The sequence below is a fragment of the Gordionus sp. m RMFG-2023 genome, chromosome 3 (genome assembly GCF_954871325.1).
Source record: "Gordionus sp. m RMFG-2023 chromosome 3, tfGorSpeb1-WG-v2, whole genome shotgun sequence".
Lineage (NCBI taxonomy): Eukaryota > Metazoa > Nematomorpha > Gordioida > Chordodea > Parachordodidae > Gordionus > Gordionus sp. m RMFG-2023.
This window is the reverse complement of record NC_088777.1, coordinates 35278283-35296606: the sequence shown is the minus strand read 5'-3', so window position 1 is coordinate 35296606 and position 18324 is coordinate 35278283. Positions and strand designations below refer to the sequence as shown.

Here is an 18324-nt window from a genome sequence, read left to right as displayed (position 1 = left end):
GAGTGAGCGGGCTTTCGGGTCGATAATTGCATTCTTTTACTCTAGACCCAAGTCTTTGACTTAGAAGCCTCCTCTCTCTAACATTAATGATGTGGACAACCACCCCCTTTTCGATATTATTTTTATCTTACATGATGCAGTGATACTTTCAGCATCTACTTTTTTATAATTTTGTTTTATTGTGGTAATTATAGTAAGAATAAAATATTGATAAAGAAAGTTGTTAAAGATAGAGTAATACCTGTCTAATTTTGGCAACGTTAGAAACAAAATTTTTGCCCAACAGACAATTGCCCAATTTATCAAGATAATAGCAGTTAATAGGAATTTGATACTCAAAATTTTGGTAAAATTAGGTAGTTTCGAATTAATAAGTGCCAATATTAGACAGGTTTTAGTATATAGAAATGTTTTGCAACAAATCATATTATTAATACATTGTTTCTTAGAAAAGTAAATCAGCCTTAACGTAAGGTAAGATAATATTTAAAAATTTATAAAATAAATAAAATATTTCGATTGAAAACCGCGGAGGAAATCTACAAAGTATATATCCTTCTCAATTCTCACTATCAGAGCTTTTTCAATATCTTAGGCTCGCTACAGTCCATCCGTCCAGGGCTCTCCTTAAATATACGACAATATTTTTCTATTTAAATAAATATATTATACTTTCAATTAAATATCACTATCCTGTGCTGTCTATCTATCATAAATAAATACTAAATATTTGTATAAATTAATTATATTTTATTGTTTGCGAAGCATTGCTACATCCAATAACACCATTAATTTTAATATTATATGAATTATTCATTAATCAAGTATTATATTATTATATACTATATTGATATATTAAAACGACATAGGTCTATCTATTCCTTATTCTCTCTCTTCCTTTTTTTAAAGAATAAATATTAAAAAAAATAACGAAAAAAACAATCTCATCAAAAAAATATTTTGTTTAATTTTTTAAAAAAAATGTAACTTCTATATTTTGGCTATTTTTTGAAAGATTTTATTGCATTATATATTGTTATATCTCATAAAATTTTCAGATATATTATTAGATATGAATAATTGATTGATTATGCTTAGTGGCATAACCAAGTAGGGTAAGGGGTGGCGGCACATCCCCCCATTTCAATTTTACATTTTTCAAGCTTTCATGAGTATTATTTTAATGTAATAAAAATTATTCCCCTACACTGTCATTATAAACAATAAGCATATAGTTAATAAGTTTTAAAAATAATTACTCTACTCAAATGGAAACCGGGAATAAATGGGCATGTTTTTGTTAGTGACAAATAAACCTGTGTTGCCTAGCCATACAATTTTATTTAAACAGTTTATCACTAATATACTATAAAGTTATACTATAGTCATAGACTTAACTTACCGAAATCAAGCCGAAACTGATATTTTTATTTGAATAGAACCCATATTCGTTTAGATTCAGTCCTGGCTTAAATTAATCATTACTTTTTATAAATAAAACCTGTAATTATAATAAAGAAATATAGTTAAAAATATTTTACATTATGATTGTTATGATCAGTTCACTGGTTAGTCACAATGGCCTTCATATGGTGTTAAAAGAAACAGCTAAGTTCCGATTTTTTGTAAATATATAGCTTAGTTTGAGTAGTGCTGTTAAACGGCTTGATTTTAGCTGATTTTTAAAAACAGCCAACTCAATATTTTATCCAGAAAAATATTACGTAATCCTTGTTTGCGCATCCACAAAGATTTGGACATCCATTAGCGAAATTTCTAGACTTAGGCAATATTTTTGTGGCTAAAACATTGAGTTAGCACTTTAAATATAATCGACATTTAGTAACATTAAGATTGAGTACTAAAAATTCAAAGTATTTTTTTTTTATTAGATGAATCAATAATAAATGAAGTTAGGTAGGGTACGGCACTTTGTTTAACTAAAAATATTTGGATAAATATCTGAGAAGTTAGAGGGAGTGGACAGTAAACCTTTATGTCCTATTATTCCTGGTATCTTTTAATCAGGACCACAATTAATTGGGTGCACTGGAGGAGGGCATTTTTTTTAAATTACATATTTCGATCATATTCTTTATGTTATCCTTTTTTTTCTCATGCTACTCGGTTTCGTTTTATGGGATTCGTAAATAGGTTCAGAAATGACTAATTAGATATTATATTACTAGTTGATAACCCGTCAAGAATGACGGGAATGATAAAATCTTGAACTTTTATATGAAATTTTTTTTAAAATAAATGACAATTTTTATTATTCATTTTATTAAATTTAGCCTAAAATATATGAAATTGTAATAAAAAATGTAGGGTAGATATAGATAAATTGGTATTGTATGTCATTTCCAGAGTTCAAATATTGTTGTTGAGATAAAATTTTTATACTGGCATATTTTGGGGTGGTAATATGAGATAAATGTTTATTTTTCAATTGGCTAAATATAATTTAAATTTATTTGTTAAATCTAAATTGTAATATTAGGATTAGTGAGGGAGGTTAATTTTCTAGCATGGAAGATATTGATAAATAGGTATTTTATATTGAGATAAAAAAAATTTACTGCCATATTTTGGGGTGGTAAATAATTTAAATTTATTTGTTAAATCTAAATTGTAATATAAAAATAATTTTAAAAATTTAATACTTTTGAATATAAATATTATGCTAAAATAATATGAGATAAATGTTTATTTTTCAATTGGCTAAATATAATTTAATTTACTATTTTAAATTTAATAATATTCATTCTTATCTTACCATAATTTGAGGTGAGATTAGTATTCTTTTTAATATAACACAATAAGATCTAAATTATATAAATTAATTGAAAAATAAATAAATTTATTAAAGAAGGTGGTGTGGAAAGAACCTTTGCCTTTAAAACGTTAAGTCATAGGTTCGAATCCCGTGATGTACAAAAAATTTTCTTAAAATTTAACACTAGAGATATATAGTCTCCAGCGATTTATTTAACATTAAGAAGATAGGAAAGTTAATAGAAAAAATAAAAATTAACATTAAGATGATAAGAAAATTGATAGGAAAAATAAAAATTAACATTAAAATTATACGAAAACGTTCATTTCTTGATTACGGTATAAATGTATGAAAAATTTATTATTTATAGCACATTATAAATAATTTGGATTAGATGACTGTGTTTGTTTAGTATTTTTACTTTAAATTAAGATTCTCTTAAAATGTCATAAAAAATACAAATATTTTATGTTTATTATAATTAAGAGAATATTTATAAAAAAGTGTGAATTCAAATAACAATATACCCTAACTAAAGGCCTATAAATAATGAGTCTTATGCCCTTTAATATAATTTAAAGTGAGAAAAGTTACGCAAAGTCCACCTTTTTAGAAATATTTTGGGGACCTATAAAAATGAATATGCTTTTAATTTATAAAATTGTTTATCGGAAATCCGACTAAAATCCCGTCCAAGCAACTTAGGGCAAAATAATCTCCTGGCGGAACCGGGAAATTTGTGCAAAATATTTTTGGGCCTCTAGAATTTTGAATCGAGCAGGATTGGAACTTGTAAAAAAATATTTAACTGATCGGATGAAATATTTTTTTAAATTATTGAAGGGCCGATTTGAGCCAAACTGGTTGATCTTCAATGCACATTGTTTGTATATTCTGTTAAATATTAATGTTTTGGTGTTTATTAATAATTACGGAATTTTAAGAATGGTGATATTATTAATTATTTGTTATTAATCATATTAACGTCATTTGATAAGTTTTGTTAAATTTTTGTTGAATCATTGGATAGCGATCCAGGGGAGAGGAGAAGTAGGAGCCAATAGATCATTTTTTTATTGCTGTGCTACACTCTGAATAGAAAACAATATTAAACTTGTCATAAATATTATTAGAATGTTATACAATATTATACAATATTATTTTGAATGGTTCAATATACCCCATATAACATTAAAATATGCATAGAAAATCTTCTTAAATAAAATTTTGATTTAAGCATAATATTATATAATATATTCAAAATTTATATTCGTATTGTAGAATTATCATGATAACCAATATAACAGCTGTATCTTGTTACATTACGCAGTAATTATATACTTTTATGCATTTATGTATATATTAGATAAAAAAAAATATTATGGTATAATTAAACAAAAACTTTATAGAAAGAAAAATGAACTTCGGTGGATAGATAGTTTAATTGTATAAATATAATTGTTTCTTTTGAGAAATTTTACGTGATTGGGTTGATATCTGTTTTTTTCTCCCGTTTTATTTATTTATTTATTTATTTCTTTCTTTCTTTCTTTCTTTCTTTCTTTCTTTCTTTCTTTCTTTCTTTCTTTCTTTCTTTCTTTCTTTCTTTCTTTCTTTCTTTCTTTCTTTCTTTCTTTCTTTCTTTTATACTTTCATTGCAAATTGTTTTTATAAAACAAAAAATTCCAAAACGATAAATAAAATATATGGTGAATTCCATATCAAATCAACAAAAAAAAGTCGATTTTCAACCCGACCCCCTTCAATTTTTCTTAAATTTTGTATACTGGTAGTATATATTATAACTAAGAAAAAAATGAAATTTTACCTTCCAAAACTATTTATCCGCTAAGATATGGCCGTTTAAAGCGAGGAAAAATGGTACATTTTTGAAAAAATGCACCTCATTTATTTTCAAATATCTCGAGAAATAATTATGTTAGAAAAATAATTAAAATTTTATTTTGTAGCTTAATAAAAGTTCTTTAAAATGACATAAAAATAAATATGATGGACATTTTATAAATATCGAAAACCGGATGTGTAAAATCGGAAATGGTCATAGAAAAAAAAAGGTATTTTTTTTTTTCAAAATTTTTTTTCTGTAGATAGATATCACACTGCTTTATATTTGTACAAAATCCAAGACTGGGATCAAAATGGGTTTAGGAGTTATTACTCTTTATATGGCTAAAATTGAACAAATTTAACATTAATATCATCATATTTTAATTTAATGAATAGTTATGAAATAATGTTATTTAAAAATTATGTCTAAATGATAGGCCCTTACTTTTTTTTAAAAAAAATTTTGAGAGGTGGCTGGGATAATGAGCTGTTTAAAACTTTAGTAAATTTTATCTCGAAATTAAAATTACTTGACAAAATAATTTTAAATATTTTTTTAGCATAAAATAATCAACCAAAATTGAAATTCAACAATAAATTTTCCCCCATATATTCAAAATTAAAAGAAAGGCTTAATATATTATTTGATGAGAATTCTATAGATTATAAAACATTCAAACAATGGATAGCAGTTGATCGAACTACCCTCAAAACACTGACAAAATCCGCTGATGAATTTGTAGATTATTTAATTGAATAATTAGACAATTTAATTCCTCATTTATTATAGCTTCACGATAATCATTAATTCGAAACTTTTTAAAGGATTTAATCAGACCAATAATCAAGCCACTATCAAATCTTTTATAATTTATTACCGTGAGAACAACATAATAAAACATGTAAATTTAGTGGTTATATCAGATTGTTTAAAGCAAAACGCATGTGCATTTTATTTATTTTAAAAATTGATCGTATTCTTGGAAAAAAGATTTAATAGAGTGGCTAAAATTTATTATTTTTCTGATGGAGCAATAACCAATATAAAAATAATAGATTTTATTAATCTCTACAATCATGAAAATGATTTTGGGATAAAGGCTGAGTGACATTTTTTGAAACCGCACAAGGTAAAAGTCCATGCGACATTTTGGGGGCCGTTACTAAACGGTTAGCAGCTCGAGCAAGCTTTAACGTCCATATGAACATCACATATTGACAACAATAGATTTATTTAACTATGCAAGAAATAATATCTATGGGGTAAATTATAGGTTTGTGAGCAATAACGAATATATGAACATAGAAAGTCATCTTGAAAGCAGATTTTTGAGAGCAAAAAGAATTTCTGGAACACAAAGTTCCAAGCTTTTATTCCCCTAGATGAAAACAAAAGTCATAATATATTAAAATTCCTTGGATGATTATAATATATGATATATTTATAAATTTTTGATTGTATTATATGTAATGCAATTTGAGGCAAATAAAGTTATAAATATGTTTAGAATTATTTTGTCAAGTAACTTTGAGACAAAATTTAACTAAAGTGTTAAGCAAAGCTCATTATTCCAGCTACTTCTCAAAAATTTTGATAAAGATAAAAAAATGTAAGGGCCTATCATTTAGACATAATTTTTAAATTAACATTATTTCATAACTATTCAATAAATTAAAATATGATGATATTAATGTTCAATTTGTTCAATTTTAGCCATATAAAGAGTGATAACTCCTAAACCCATGTTGATCCCAGTCTAGGATTTTGTACAAATATAAAGCAGTGTGGTATCTATCTACAGAAGAAAAAAATTTGAAAAAAAATACCTTTTTTTTCTATGGCCATTTTCGGTTTTACACATCCGGTTTTCGATATTAATCAAATGTCTATCATATTTATTTTTATGTCATTTTAAAGAATTTTATTAAGCTACAAAATAAAATTTAAATTATTTTTCTAACTTAATTTATTCTCAAGATATTTGAAAATAAATGAGGTGCATTTTGTAAAAAATGTACCATTTTCCCGCACTTTAAACGGCCATATCTTAGCGGACAAACAGTGTTGGAAGGTAAAATTTTATTTTTTTCTTAGTTTCCCTTAAAAATATGTATAAATAATTTATTTAGGCAGGTGCATATGTAAAGAAATCACACAAGAGCACTGTTACGGGCCGGACTGAGATGCTTTCTTGAAAAATTCGTAGAATTTGTATTGAAAATTAATTTTAATCTCAATAATTTAAAAAAAAATTTATATTCATTTCATTAGCTAATTTCTTTAAAATATATTTTCGATAAAAATGGTAATATCGTTCAAGAAATTTTCAACAAAAAAATCTAATAATTCTGAAAAAGTTGGCTTCCTAAATGGTTATTTTGCTCGTTATAAATATCAAGCCAAAATTGGGGCAGTAACTACAGGGAAGGATTTTCAAATTTTTTTTAAAAATACCTTTTATTTTATGAAGTATCAATAATATGCAATTAAAGGAGTAAAGCGAATATAACATAATTTAGTCATTTATAATAATTTATCTACATTTAATAATATGATATACAATTTTTTAGTCGCATAATGTCTTTAAAAAAAAGTAAAATAGAGCCTTTAACAACCTAGTTGGCATAGAAGGAAGATATTCTTTTATTTAAAAAAGCCATTGTTTCTGAATAAGAACATATGCTTCTAAAAAGTTATATACTCATATAATATGCTGATCATATTCTTAAATTATGATTTTAAACTAATATTATTAGTATGAATTATTTTCTAATAACTTATTAAATTATTTTCCAATAAATGGCTTTCCCACGGTGTCCCCTTCTTCTTAAATGAAATTCCTGGTTACAAATCTGGTCATAAATTAGGCATTTATTATTCTAAAAAGTAATAAAATAGTTTATTTGAAAAGAAACATATAATAAGTTGAAGAAAAAAATATGCTTATCCGATACTTATTTTGGCAAATAAAGAAAGTATATTAAAAATAAAATTGGCAATTTATGAAATCATTATATAAGTATAATAGAAATCCCACGTTCTTCGTATTAGCAAAAAAATAGAAAATAAAATATACATGACTAAATTTAAATTATATATCAAATCGATGAAAATAAAAGGCAGGACCATATATTTTTTAAAATTGTTTATAAATTTTTTAAAAAATATTAAAGAGGGCGGAGCTTAGAGAATTAATGAAGCTAAAATTCATCGAGATAAAAATTAGAGATTATAATATAATATACAATCAAATTTAGGCCTCGTTAATAGAAGCAACAAATCCCGCGATGTCGTTCAGGAGATGCGTAAGTTACGAAATACATAATGTTAAATTATACAACTATGCTAACTTTTAGCGATGAATTATGCATCTTTGAGCGATATCGCGCTTACTATAAACAAGACGCCTTTTGATTTAAGCCTGAAAATCTTATAATTGTTTCAAATATCTGTTAAGCGTAATAAGCTTTATATTGCAAATTAGAGCCCTAAAAAATATACTTTTCAATTTTTGTTGAATTTATCTGGCTATTCACAAATTTGAGTTAGACATGAACTAATTTTATTTGATTTCTCCTATTTTAAATTGGAAATCACAGAGAAATATATTTCTCTCATATTCTTATTAAGCTACGTATAAGAAATTTGATTTGCTTTGAAGTCGAACCTTATTAATAAATTTAATGTTAATATAAAGGTCAATATTGCCGGCGACGTGTAAATTGTTAATAAGCAACAAAGTATTTTTTTTTTAAATTAATACATCGTACACATATGTTGCTTATTTTCTTCAATCCTAGATCTTTCCTCACGATGATCAATGAAAAAAAATTCGATAGAGAATAATTTCGGTTAATTTAAAATTAAATTGATTTTTGCTTCATTTTATTTACAGGAAGAGGAAAAAAATTGTGTAATGAATTTTAAACTCATTTAATATACAAATATAGAGAGGAGTTTTACAAATTCCCGTATAGAAAATTATGCAATGATCATTAAATCGGAGTTATTACATTCTCTTGTATCTCGATGACCCCAAAATATATTCTTATTATTGTTATTTAAATAGAATTGTAATTGTTTTATTGCAATGTATCCAACTCTGACAATTAATTTTGCAGACCTTTCAAATCTCCCTTCCTTCAACAACCAATAACATCCCTCTGATAACTCAAAAATAAAATGAATGTATACTGACTATTATGTAAGTTATCTAAGATACCACCTCCTGAGTTAACTCCGCCCACCCTGATTCTGAAGATTATAATGCAATTGAATCGTACCCCTCCCCCACCCCACTTCCTTTCCGTGTTAAAGAGACCTGAAATTTCGAACAAAATAATTCCCTCCCTGAAAGAATGAATAAAAAATAGAAGTATTAAATATTCTTATTAAACATACCACATCTAGAATTTGGGTGAGTCTGAGTCCCAATCTAATCGTCAATTTATCGCTGTTATTCCCTACTGGTCTGATCAATCTATTGTAATTACTTAGCAAATCATCGTATAGCCTACAATTTGTTGTTGTTTTTAAATAAAATCATTAGGAATAAATTTCCATAAGGTAGGAAACTATATAGTAGAATCCCCCCCCCCCCCCGATTAGAGTAAAAAGAAAGTAGACTTAAAAAAAATTTTTGTTGTATTTTAAATTTCCTTTAGATTTAAAATGTAAAAAAATTATCCTTTAAAAGTAACCATGTTACCTTTTAGCATCAGGGTTGGCGGTCACTAGAGTTAACCCCAGGTTAGAGTATGATGAAATGAATCCATAAAATTGATTTCTAATATTCGATTTATTAGCGATATTCCCAATATCTTCCCGGCTATATCGCGAATTTATAACGAAACTAAAAACGAAGATAATATGGTATATGAGTTTTTTAATGTTGGAAATCGTTTGGGAATGCCGTTGATCATTTTTACCGATTTCCGATGGCGAAAAAATTGCAATCAGGTAAAGCGATAAGCTAAATATCCAACCTATTTTTATCTCACCTGTCCATGGATTTAATAAGAATAAAAGGAACAGTATGTATTTACGGGAATAAAAAGAATTCATTTGTATATAATATTCAATATTTTTAACAAAATAAATTCTTTAATACATTTCTCTAAAAAGAGATTATCTTTTTTATCTACATCATCATTTATTATTTTTTTAGTAATAATAAAACCGAATTAGAAATTTAAAGAAATTTATTAATCTACCAAAATTTAAAAAATAAAATAAAAATAATATTATTTAAAAATTTTCTTGGCATTCTACTAAATATTTGAAAAAAATAATTTATGATAATAGAAAAAATATATTATCATTCAATAATATGAAAATTACTACAGAAAGTAAAAAAGTCCCAAAAGAGATTTTATAAAATAAAAATTAAAAAGTTATTATTATTCCTTAAATATAAAAATTATTTTAAAATTGATTTGATAGAGATTTATTTTTTCTCCTATATTATTTATAGATTTTTTATTTTTTTTTGTGGATTTCAATAGATCGATTCATCAAAATTAACCAGCAGCTCTTATCTGTTCGAAGCGATGACTTTAAGAAAAAACTTAAATGACAACCCAATTTTGAAAAATAACCCTATTTCGAATTTATGTAAGAAAGAAATTGATTTTACCATCATGGTCCAGAAATGTTAATATATATGATGGGGAAAAAGTTATTATAGTTTTCAAAATTTCTAAAGGAAAGCTAATATCAAATATATTAATTTTCCAAAAGATAATTTAAAGAATTCATTGTAATTCCTTTTATCATAATAAATTAGGAGGGTTATATTAGAAAGATAACGATCATTTTGGCAGTTGGCATCTTTCATTTTAGGCACAAAAATTTTGAACAAAATTCTTCATCTACTTAGTGTTGTTAAACAGCTCGATCTGAGCCGATTTTTAAAAACGAACTCAACATTATAGCCAGGAAAATATTGCCTAAGCCTCGAGATTTCGCCAATAGATGTTCGATCCTATGTGCCATCAATATGAGCAAAATCTATAGGCTTGCATAATATTTTTCTGGATAAAATATTGAGTTAGCCGATTTTGAAAATCGGCTTAAATTGAGTCGTTTAACAACACTACATCTACTAAATAAAAAAAAGATTTGTTCACTACTTAATAATATTTTAGGAACTATAAATGTGACAATTTATCAAATTTACCCCATACCCAAGGTAAGATGACTAAGAGGGTAAAGAGGTTAAAATAAATTCACAACTTTATTGTTATATTGAACAAATTATTAACACTTTTGAGATTTGTTAATTACTTTTAATTATAAAATAATTATTATAAAAGGGAATGCAAAGAAATTATCAAAATTAGTGGGCCCATTTTGGACACATCGGACATTTTAATTATTCTTCACCTGCCGCTTTACCCAATATAATTTTCATATATAAATTATTGCAGCTTCTAGTTAAGCTATAAACTTCCAGTATGTATGCCCAATTTTAAGGGCTAAAAGTTATTCGCGTTAACTCTGTTACCCCGTCAATCGCCTCGGTCTCCCCTATGACTCCAGTCTGCTTGTATGTAATTATGATGACGTATTTAATCCATAAAATCTCTCTTCCTTTTGATCATTAATTTTTGGCCATCATTATGCCATTTACATAAATTTGAATTTAGGAAGAGATAGATTTATGGATAACAGTATTTTTTTTTAAATTAAAAGTGTCAAAGTAAGTTTTGAAAAACTTTAATCTTTCTTTTTTTAAAAAAGAAAATATATAATAAATATTTATATATCTAATCCGTCAGATTTTTAAAAAAATATTATTTATATCTTTTTTATATCATTTATATAATCCAAATTTTATAGTGGTTTAATTTGTTAAAAATTTTAAAAAAATTTATAACATTTTTTCCTAAATAAATAAATATATGTGTAATATAAAGTTTAAAAAAGTTTTATTGATTTAAAATGATATAAATATTTTGTAATTTAGAGTTAAATGGAATAGGAGGTGGAAGAAATGAAGGAGGGGAGATGGAGAGGGGAAAAGGAGAAAAAAAGAAAGAGGGGAGGATAGGAAAAGGAGATGTTTTTGCAGTGATTTATTTTCAAAAATGCATTTGCTGGATTTATTTTTTACAGATTGACAATTGCGTTAAGGCTTTCTGCTAAAAATTCTGATACGTTAATGTCATAATCATTCATTAACACATTTTCGGGTAAAAAAACAAGTTATATGCTCAAATTAAAAATTATTTTTTATATGATATGGGTCAAGATTTTCTGGCATGGTTTCAAGATAATATTGTAACTCTCGGCTAATTGGCTGTAACTTTTGTAGGGGAGAGTGAGATACTTGATGCTTTTAATGATTCATTGTAAATTAGCATAGTATGAAGAGGGGGGGGGATAATTGAAGCTTTATTATATATTTTATATTTAATCATTTGGGATCTTTGGCCCTCCAGGAAAAAGATTACAGCAGATATAACTGAAATCCGTTACGTGCAGTCAAATAAATGTGAAAATGTATTCCCACCTTTCTACTTATCACCAGTGCAACCCTAAATATTATCAGCTTTAAATGTATAGTTATATTTACAGAGTTTCTCATTAAAAAAGGAAAAAGTAAGGAAGTGGACAATCAAAAAAGGAAAAAAGTCCAACAAAAAAAGAAAACTCCCACAAGAAACGAAAAAGTTCCAATCATAAAAAGAAAATAATCAAAACATATCGTTTTCGTATCTTCTTAATGTATTTAAAATTTAAGGAGACTATATAGCGTATAATATTTTGCCATCTATCAGTATCGAACCGAAGACCTCCCGTTTAAAAAGTGTACACTTTAAGCATGCACCAACTTGAATTATAATTAAATTTAAAATATTAATTATATATATTAATTAATAGCTGATATTTTTAAAATTTCCCCGTTTATTACCATATTAAATTGAATTAATTAGCTGATATTAAAAATTTTGCCGTATATTACCATATTTTTGTGACATAATAATTTTGGAAATTTTTTCCCAAGCCAGGAGATAATTTTCAAGCCAGGAGATAGGTAAATTTCTAAAAACATAGCTATTTTTTATTCGTTTAAGGGCATTTATTGTTTTCATAAAGGGCCTGACAGGTTAATGATAGGTATTGCCTTAAGTTAGTACTTATCAAATTTGTATTTTGTTTATTTTTCATTTGGATAGGCATTACCAAATTTATTTATAATATATATTTAAAAAATGGTGAATTTTGAAAGGCGTCTGTGGCCTAACCGGTAAGAACCTCGCTTGCCAATCCGATGGTTTTGGGTTCGAATTCCTGTAAAGACCATGTTTTTTTAATACAATTTGTGGTTCCGTCCTTTGGGGGTTGATATATAGGATGCCGGACTCGACCACAAGATTTCGTTATAATATATGTTAAATAATATGGGTCTTATTAGATTTTAATAAATTTTAGTCGGTTGGTATTGGTATTTAAATTCTTATACATTGACTTGGTAGTATCTATCATTAACCGACTATTGGCCTGAAATTTTTTTTTGCAGACATAACCAGGCCTGATCAAAAAACCAAGTCTACATACAACTTTAAATTTTGCCATTTATTTCTATTGTAATTTATTAACAATGTCTTAAATTTAATTTTATATTTAGAATAAAATTTAAATTTGTGATAGAAATCATATTGTGTAAAATTTAAAATAGAGATGCTTGAAAAATTTTAAATATGGGCTAGACATTGGCCTGAAAATTTTATTTTGCAGCTGATCAAAAATCAAGGCCCATGTGATTGTATTTTTAAATGAAATATGACTTTTATATATTTTATTTCAGTTCTCAACTACTAAAATTATGACGGGCTTGAGAGAATTCTCCCAACATTATAATGTGCATGAACCTGGCTTGTGAATTTTTTTAATAATCGATATTAGCCATAATGCTTAACACAGAATATTTATATGGGTCTCAGGTAAAAGCTAATTTAAATAAATTTTTACTCAAAAAATAGTATTCACTCTTAGTCTTAATGGGTTAGCTTTGGTCTGAAGTAGGATTGAGTGGAATTAAAAAGAATAAAAAATAGATATGGTTCTTAAAGATTTACCTAGCTCCAGGGTTGGGAAAAAATTGCAAAATTATTATCGGTTGGCCAGGTTTAAGAAAAAAATTTTAAATTATAATGGGCCGGGCTTGGATTGTTTTTATAAATTATATTGGGCTGGGCTTGGGGAAAATTTTTCAAAATTATTATCAGCTTGGATGCTTGGGAATTTTTTATTATTATCTATGGATCAGACATTGACCTGAAACAAATTTTTTTTGCAAACTTGGGCTCTGCTTGATCAAAAAACGAAGGCCCATAAAATCTGATTTTGAATGTATTTTTAAATTCATTATGAATTTTTAATATTTTTTTCCAGTTCTCAACTACCAAAATTATTAAGATCTTTGGTTGGGCTTGGGGAAATTTTTTCAAAATTATTATGGCCTTGGACCTTGCTTGAGAATTTTTTAATATTAAATATTAGGCATAAATGATCAGTAATATTTTAACAAATAATATTGATATGGGTATCAAGTAATAGCTTTAAATATATTTTGGCTCAAAACATAGCATCTACACTTAGTTTTAATGGATTGGACCTGGCCTGAAGGGAGGAGGGGGTTATAAAGAATAAAAATTGGATATTATTTCCAAATAACAGGTAACAACTATCATAAAAGTAAGGATAAAATTCTTATTCCCCGTCTTTTTGACGGGCTCAGCAATGCTGACTAACGAGAGCTTTGGTAAACTTAGTTATTATATTTTCATTTTGCCCATCAAGGAAGACGGGTCATCATACTTTTCTCCCTTATTCGATGATAGATGAATCAGAAATTAATAATATCTTATAAGATGTGATTCACAAATTTACCTCTTTTTCTCCTAAATTTTAATATTTTTATAAAATATATTAATAAAGTATAATTCAACCCCGTTATTCTTGACGGTTTATTAGCTAGTTATTATATAATTGCTGTTATTTTTTCCTTTTTTTATATTTTTCTTTTTTAGTTATTTTTAATTTTCTTTCTTATTTTTTTTTCTAACGATACCAAACGATAAGTGAATTATATATATTTTAGAGATCCTGCAGGCCAAGAAGCCCTGACTAAAACTGGCCTAAAAATAATGAAAAATTACAGATCCCGGCGGAACCTAAAGTATTTTATTAACCCTGGGTTGGGCCAAATTTGCCGAATCGCAATGAGATAATAGTAAAAATAATGTAAAAAGAAATAATTAGAATGACAATAAATAGAAAGTTGAAAAAATAGAGAGGACTTATTTATAAAAGGATAATAAAAAATAATAGGGCTAAAAAATATATAAGAAAAATCAAAAACGACAAAAAATAATAAGAAAATTGAGAAAATATGACAAAAATAGTTTAAAAATGATATAAAATTAAAGAGCCGCAAAAAGTATGAACAAAAATGTGACGAAAATTTAAAATAACCAAAAATTAAAGAAAAATGTTATTTCAAGATTATTAAAAATTATAAGTAGGACTTTTTCTTTTCTGGAACTTTTCATTTTCTTGTAGAACTTTTCCCTTTTTTATTGAACATTTCACTTTCTTCTAGGGTTTTCTTTTATGTGCAGCTTTTCCCTTTCTTGTAGGACTTTTCCTTTTCTTGTGGGACTTTTCCTTTTCTTGTGAGACTTTTCCTTTTCTTCTGGGATTTTCCTTCATGTATGACTTATCCTTTTCTTATGGAGCCTTTCTTTTTCTTGTGGGACTTCTCTATCTTGATCGGACCTTTTCTATTTTTGATTCATATTTTTTTTGATCCGTTCTATTCCTTATTTGATTTTTAATATTCCTTTTTTGATTGAACTTTCTGTTTTTTTATAAAACATAAATCTCTTTTTTCTTCAACAAAAAATTAAGAAATTATTATATATATATAAAATAATTACACCATATCTCAATATATTCTCCTGGGAAAGCAAAAATATGTGAGGAAAAAAAACCAATTTTTATTCAGTCGTCCAAAAAAATTTTATCCATAAATTCCTAAAACAAAAATTTTGATAATCGATGACTTGCCTCTATAATGATTACAATATTGTCATACTTATTTTATTTTTTTCATTTTTTCTTTTCCCCCATTTTTCTCTTTTAGTGACACGTTCTCCATGAGTAAATATTTATAAATGGCTAATTTTTGTTAATCTAACAAAAAATAATTATTATAACCTCGTTTTGCTTTGGGTTAAAGAGCTTGGCCTGCTTAAGTTTAAAATTCCTATAATAAAAAAAAATAAAGAATTAGTGAAATATAATTTCAAAGATAGCCAAATGTTATATCCCCATCCATCATGTATTAATAATGGTATTTCAAAAAACTACCAAAAATATCTTCTAAATAATTTAAAATCCTTATTTTTTTCCTCATTCAAATTTAAAATAATATAATATAAAAATCCATTTTTTTAAAAAGATATATTTTACTGAACCTAGGTATGGGCTAAGATCTGATATTGACTATAATATAAGAGACAGTTTTGTTTAAATTAAATATAATTTTTTAAAAGGTATATAGGCTAAGATCTGATATGGACGGACCTAGGGTTTTTATATATAAGATGGCCAGGGTTAGATACATTTTACCCAAAACTAGGTATTGGCTAAGGCTTGATGGTATGCCAACAAAAATATGAATCGAATATTTGCATTCTACATCTGAAAAAATTTATTAAGTTACAAAGAAATGAAAGAAATATCAAAAATCTTCTATTCTCATTTAATAGATTTAAAAAAAGTTATATGGAGTTATTTATTTCTTATCTTAACACTTACATTTATTTTCAAGTAGCAGTGACTTACCATTTCATTCATGTGCATGTGAAAGATAATTATATATATCGAAATTCTTATAGGAGGATTATAATCATTAATCAGGTTCTTTGGTTCAAAAAATTATCTCATATTAATTTGATAAGTAAGAAAATAATGTATACTGTTTAATTATATTATATATTATATATATATATCAGTGAACTCTTCTGCAAGGAAACTATTCTTAATGAAGCATTCTATTCTATGTTTGAAAATAAAAAAAAATATACATTTTAAGATTAGCGAAATGTGTTTATTTATATAACTTCTATTTAACCAAATTTGATTCCGATACTTCTAACATAAATATAATATTAATTTCAATTAAGACAATATATTTGATTCCTGCAGATATTTTTAATTATATAATTAATTTAATAATTTTATTTTTTGCAATATTTGTTTTTTAATTTTTTTTCCTATTTATCCCTTCCTATTCTTTTTTTTTGTTTTCGAATCTCTTTCTGATTATTCTTTCTTACATTCTTTTTACAATAATAAAATATTTTTTCAATTTTAATAAAGAAATCAAACATTCTATATCTATTTCTAATAATATCTTATTCTTATTATATTCATTTTTGAAAAGAATATGATATCTTTCTCATATCGATATATTAATATTATAACTTTTATTAAGAAAATTAATGAAAATTGAAATGTGTGTGTAGTTAGTAGGATTAATTCGTCAAAAACATTTATAAGTTTTTTTTGAAGTAGCAAAATTAGAAAAAAAAATATTTGCAAATTACTTTTGGCAAAAGATTAAATAATTATATGGAGATTTAATTATTCAATTTTTTATTTTATTGATTTTTTCCTATAAATTTTGTTTTTCGTTCATATTACATATAAAGAATTTATTAAGTGTGTAATGATTATGATAAATTTATTTACTTATATTTGTCTGGGTACTTCTCTTCGTTGTATGCCGAAATTTAACATTTTCCGATAACAAATCGTCATTTATATAAGAGGTCAAGCGATTCCTCGCACATCTTACTCGTGTTGTTATGAAAATAAAAGAAATCCTAAAAAAATATCGTTAAATTCCTTCCACATTGCATCTAAAGTTGTAGGTTTGAAAACAAATATAATATTTTATTTTGCTCCCCTGTTTCCATAATAATTAATCAACCAGATAGAATCATTATGGAAAGTTTTTCTTTTTAACCTAATTATAAGAAGAAAAATATGTCTAAAAGTTGCATTAGGGCTCAAAATTAAAATAAGTAATTATTTATCTATGGCTGCACTATGATGTTAGCCAAGACTAAAAGTGCCCGAATACATTTTGAAAAATTTAGCCATTGATCAAAGGAAGATGTAAACGCAAAGCTTGCATTCAGGATATCATGCGGAATTTAAGATACTTTTAGATTGATTTCGAGGTGTAACAATGGGTCAGAATACATGGAAATGGGGTATGAGTGAAATGCGTGTAAAATTTTGGAAAATCGCAAAGTTTTTAATTAAATAAGATGTTTGTATAATTCAAATTTTTTTTAGATTTTTTTAAATAGAGATTGGCCATTACAAAGTAGGGTATAATAATATTGCATTCGTTAAAAAATAAAATTTTCATCTGTATTGTATTATAAGCAGGGTTGACAAGTCGGTCAATTGACCGGTTAAATTCAGTCAATTTACAGGAGGAGTATTTGATCTGGTCCAATACGGTGAGATCAGGAGGACTTTTTTGTAAAATAAATTTCATTTTCAGAATGCGGCATATGCTCCATGATAAGAGTGGGAAATTATTTAAAAAATATATAAAGTATATTCGAATGACCATAAATTTTCAAAAAAATGTCAGGCACATAATACTAAT

The 18324-nt window shown here is 25.9% G+C and overlaps 1 protein-coding gene across 7 annotated transcripts in view; it reads right to left on the bottom strand.

The window, feature by feature from the left end:
- Positions 1-9722, bottom strand: part of LOC135926205 (acetylcholine receptor subunit alpha-like) — a 29837-nt gene extending 20115 nt beyond the window's left edge. For 5 of the 7 annotated variants that reach the window (XM_065461975.1, XM_065461973.1, XM_065461972.1 and 2 more), the window contains exons 1-2: positions 9334-9720; positions 9027-9138 (exon numbers count right to left, since the gene is read on the bottom strand). In XM_065461975.1, coding sequence (XP_065318047.1) covers positions 9027-9138; positions 9334-9689 — 468 coding nt within the window. In that variant the 5' untranslated portion in view covers positions 9690-9720. Of the gene's footprint in view, positions 1-9026; positions 9139-9333 lie in introns of all 7 variants that reach the window. The other 2 variants (XM_065461977.1, XM_065461976.1) reach the window with 2 other exon arrangements.
- Positions 9723-18324: the final 8602 nt, after the last annotated feature.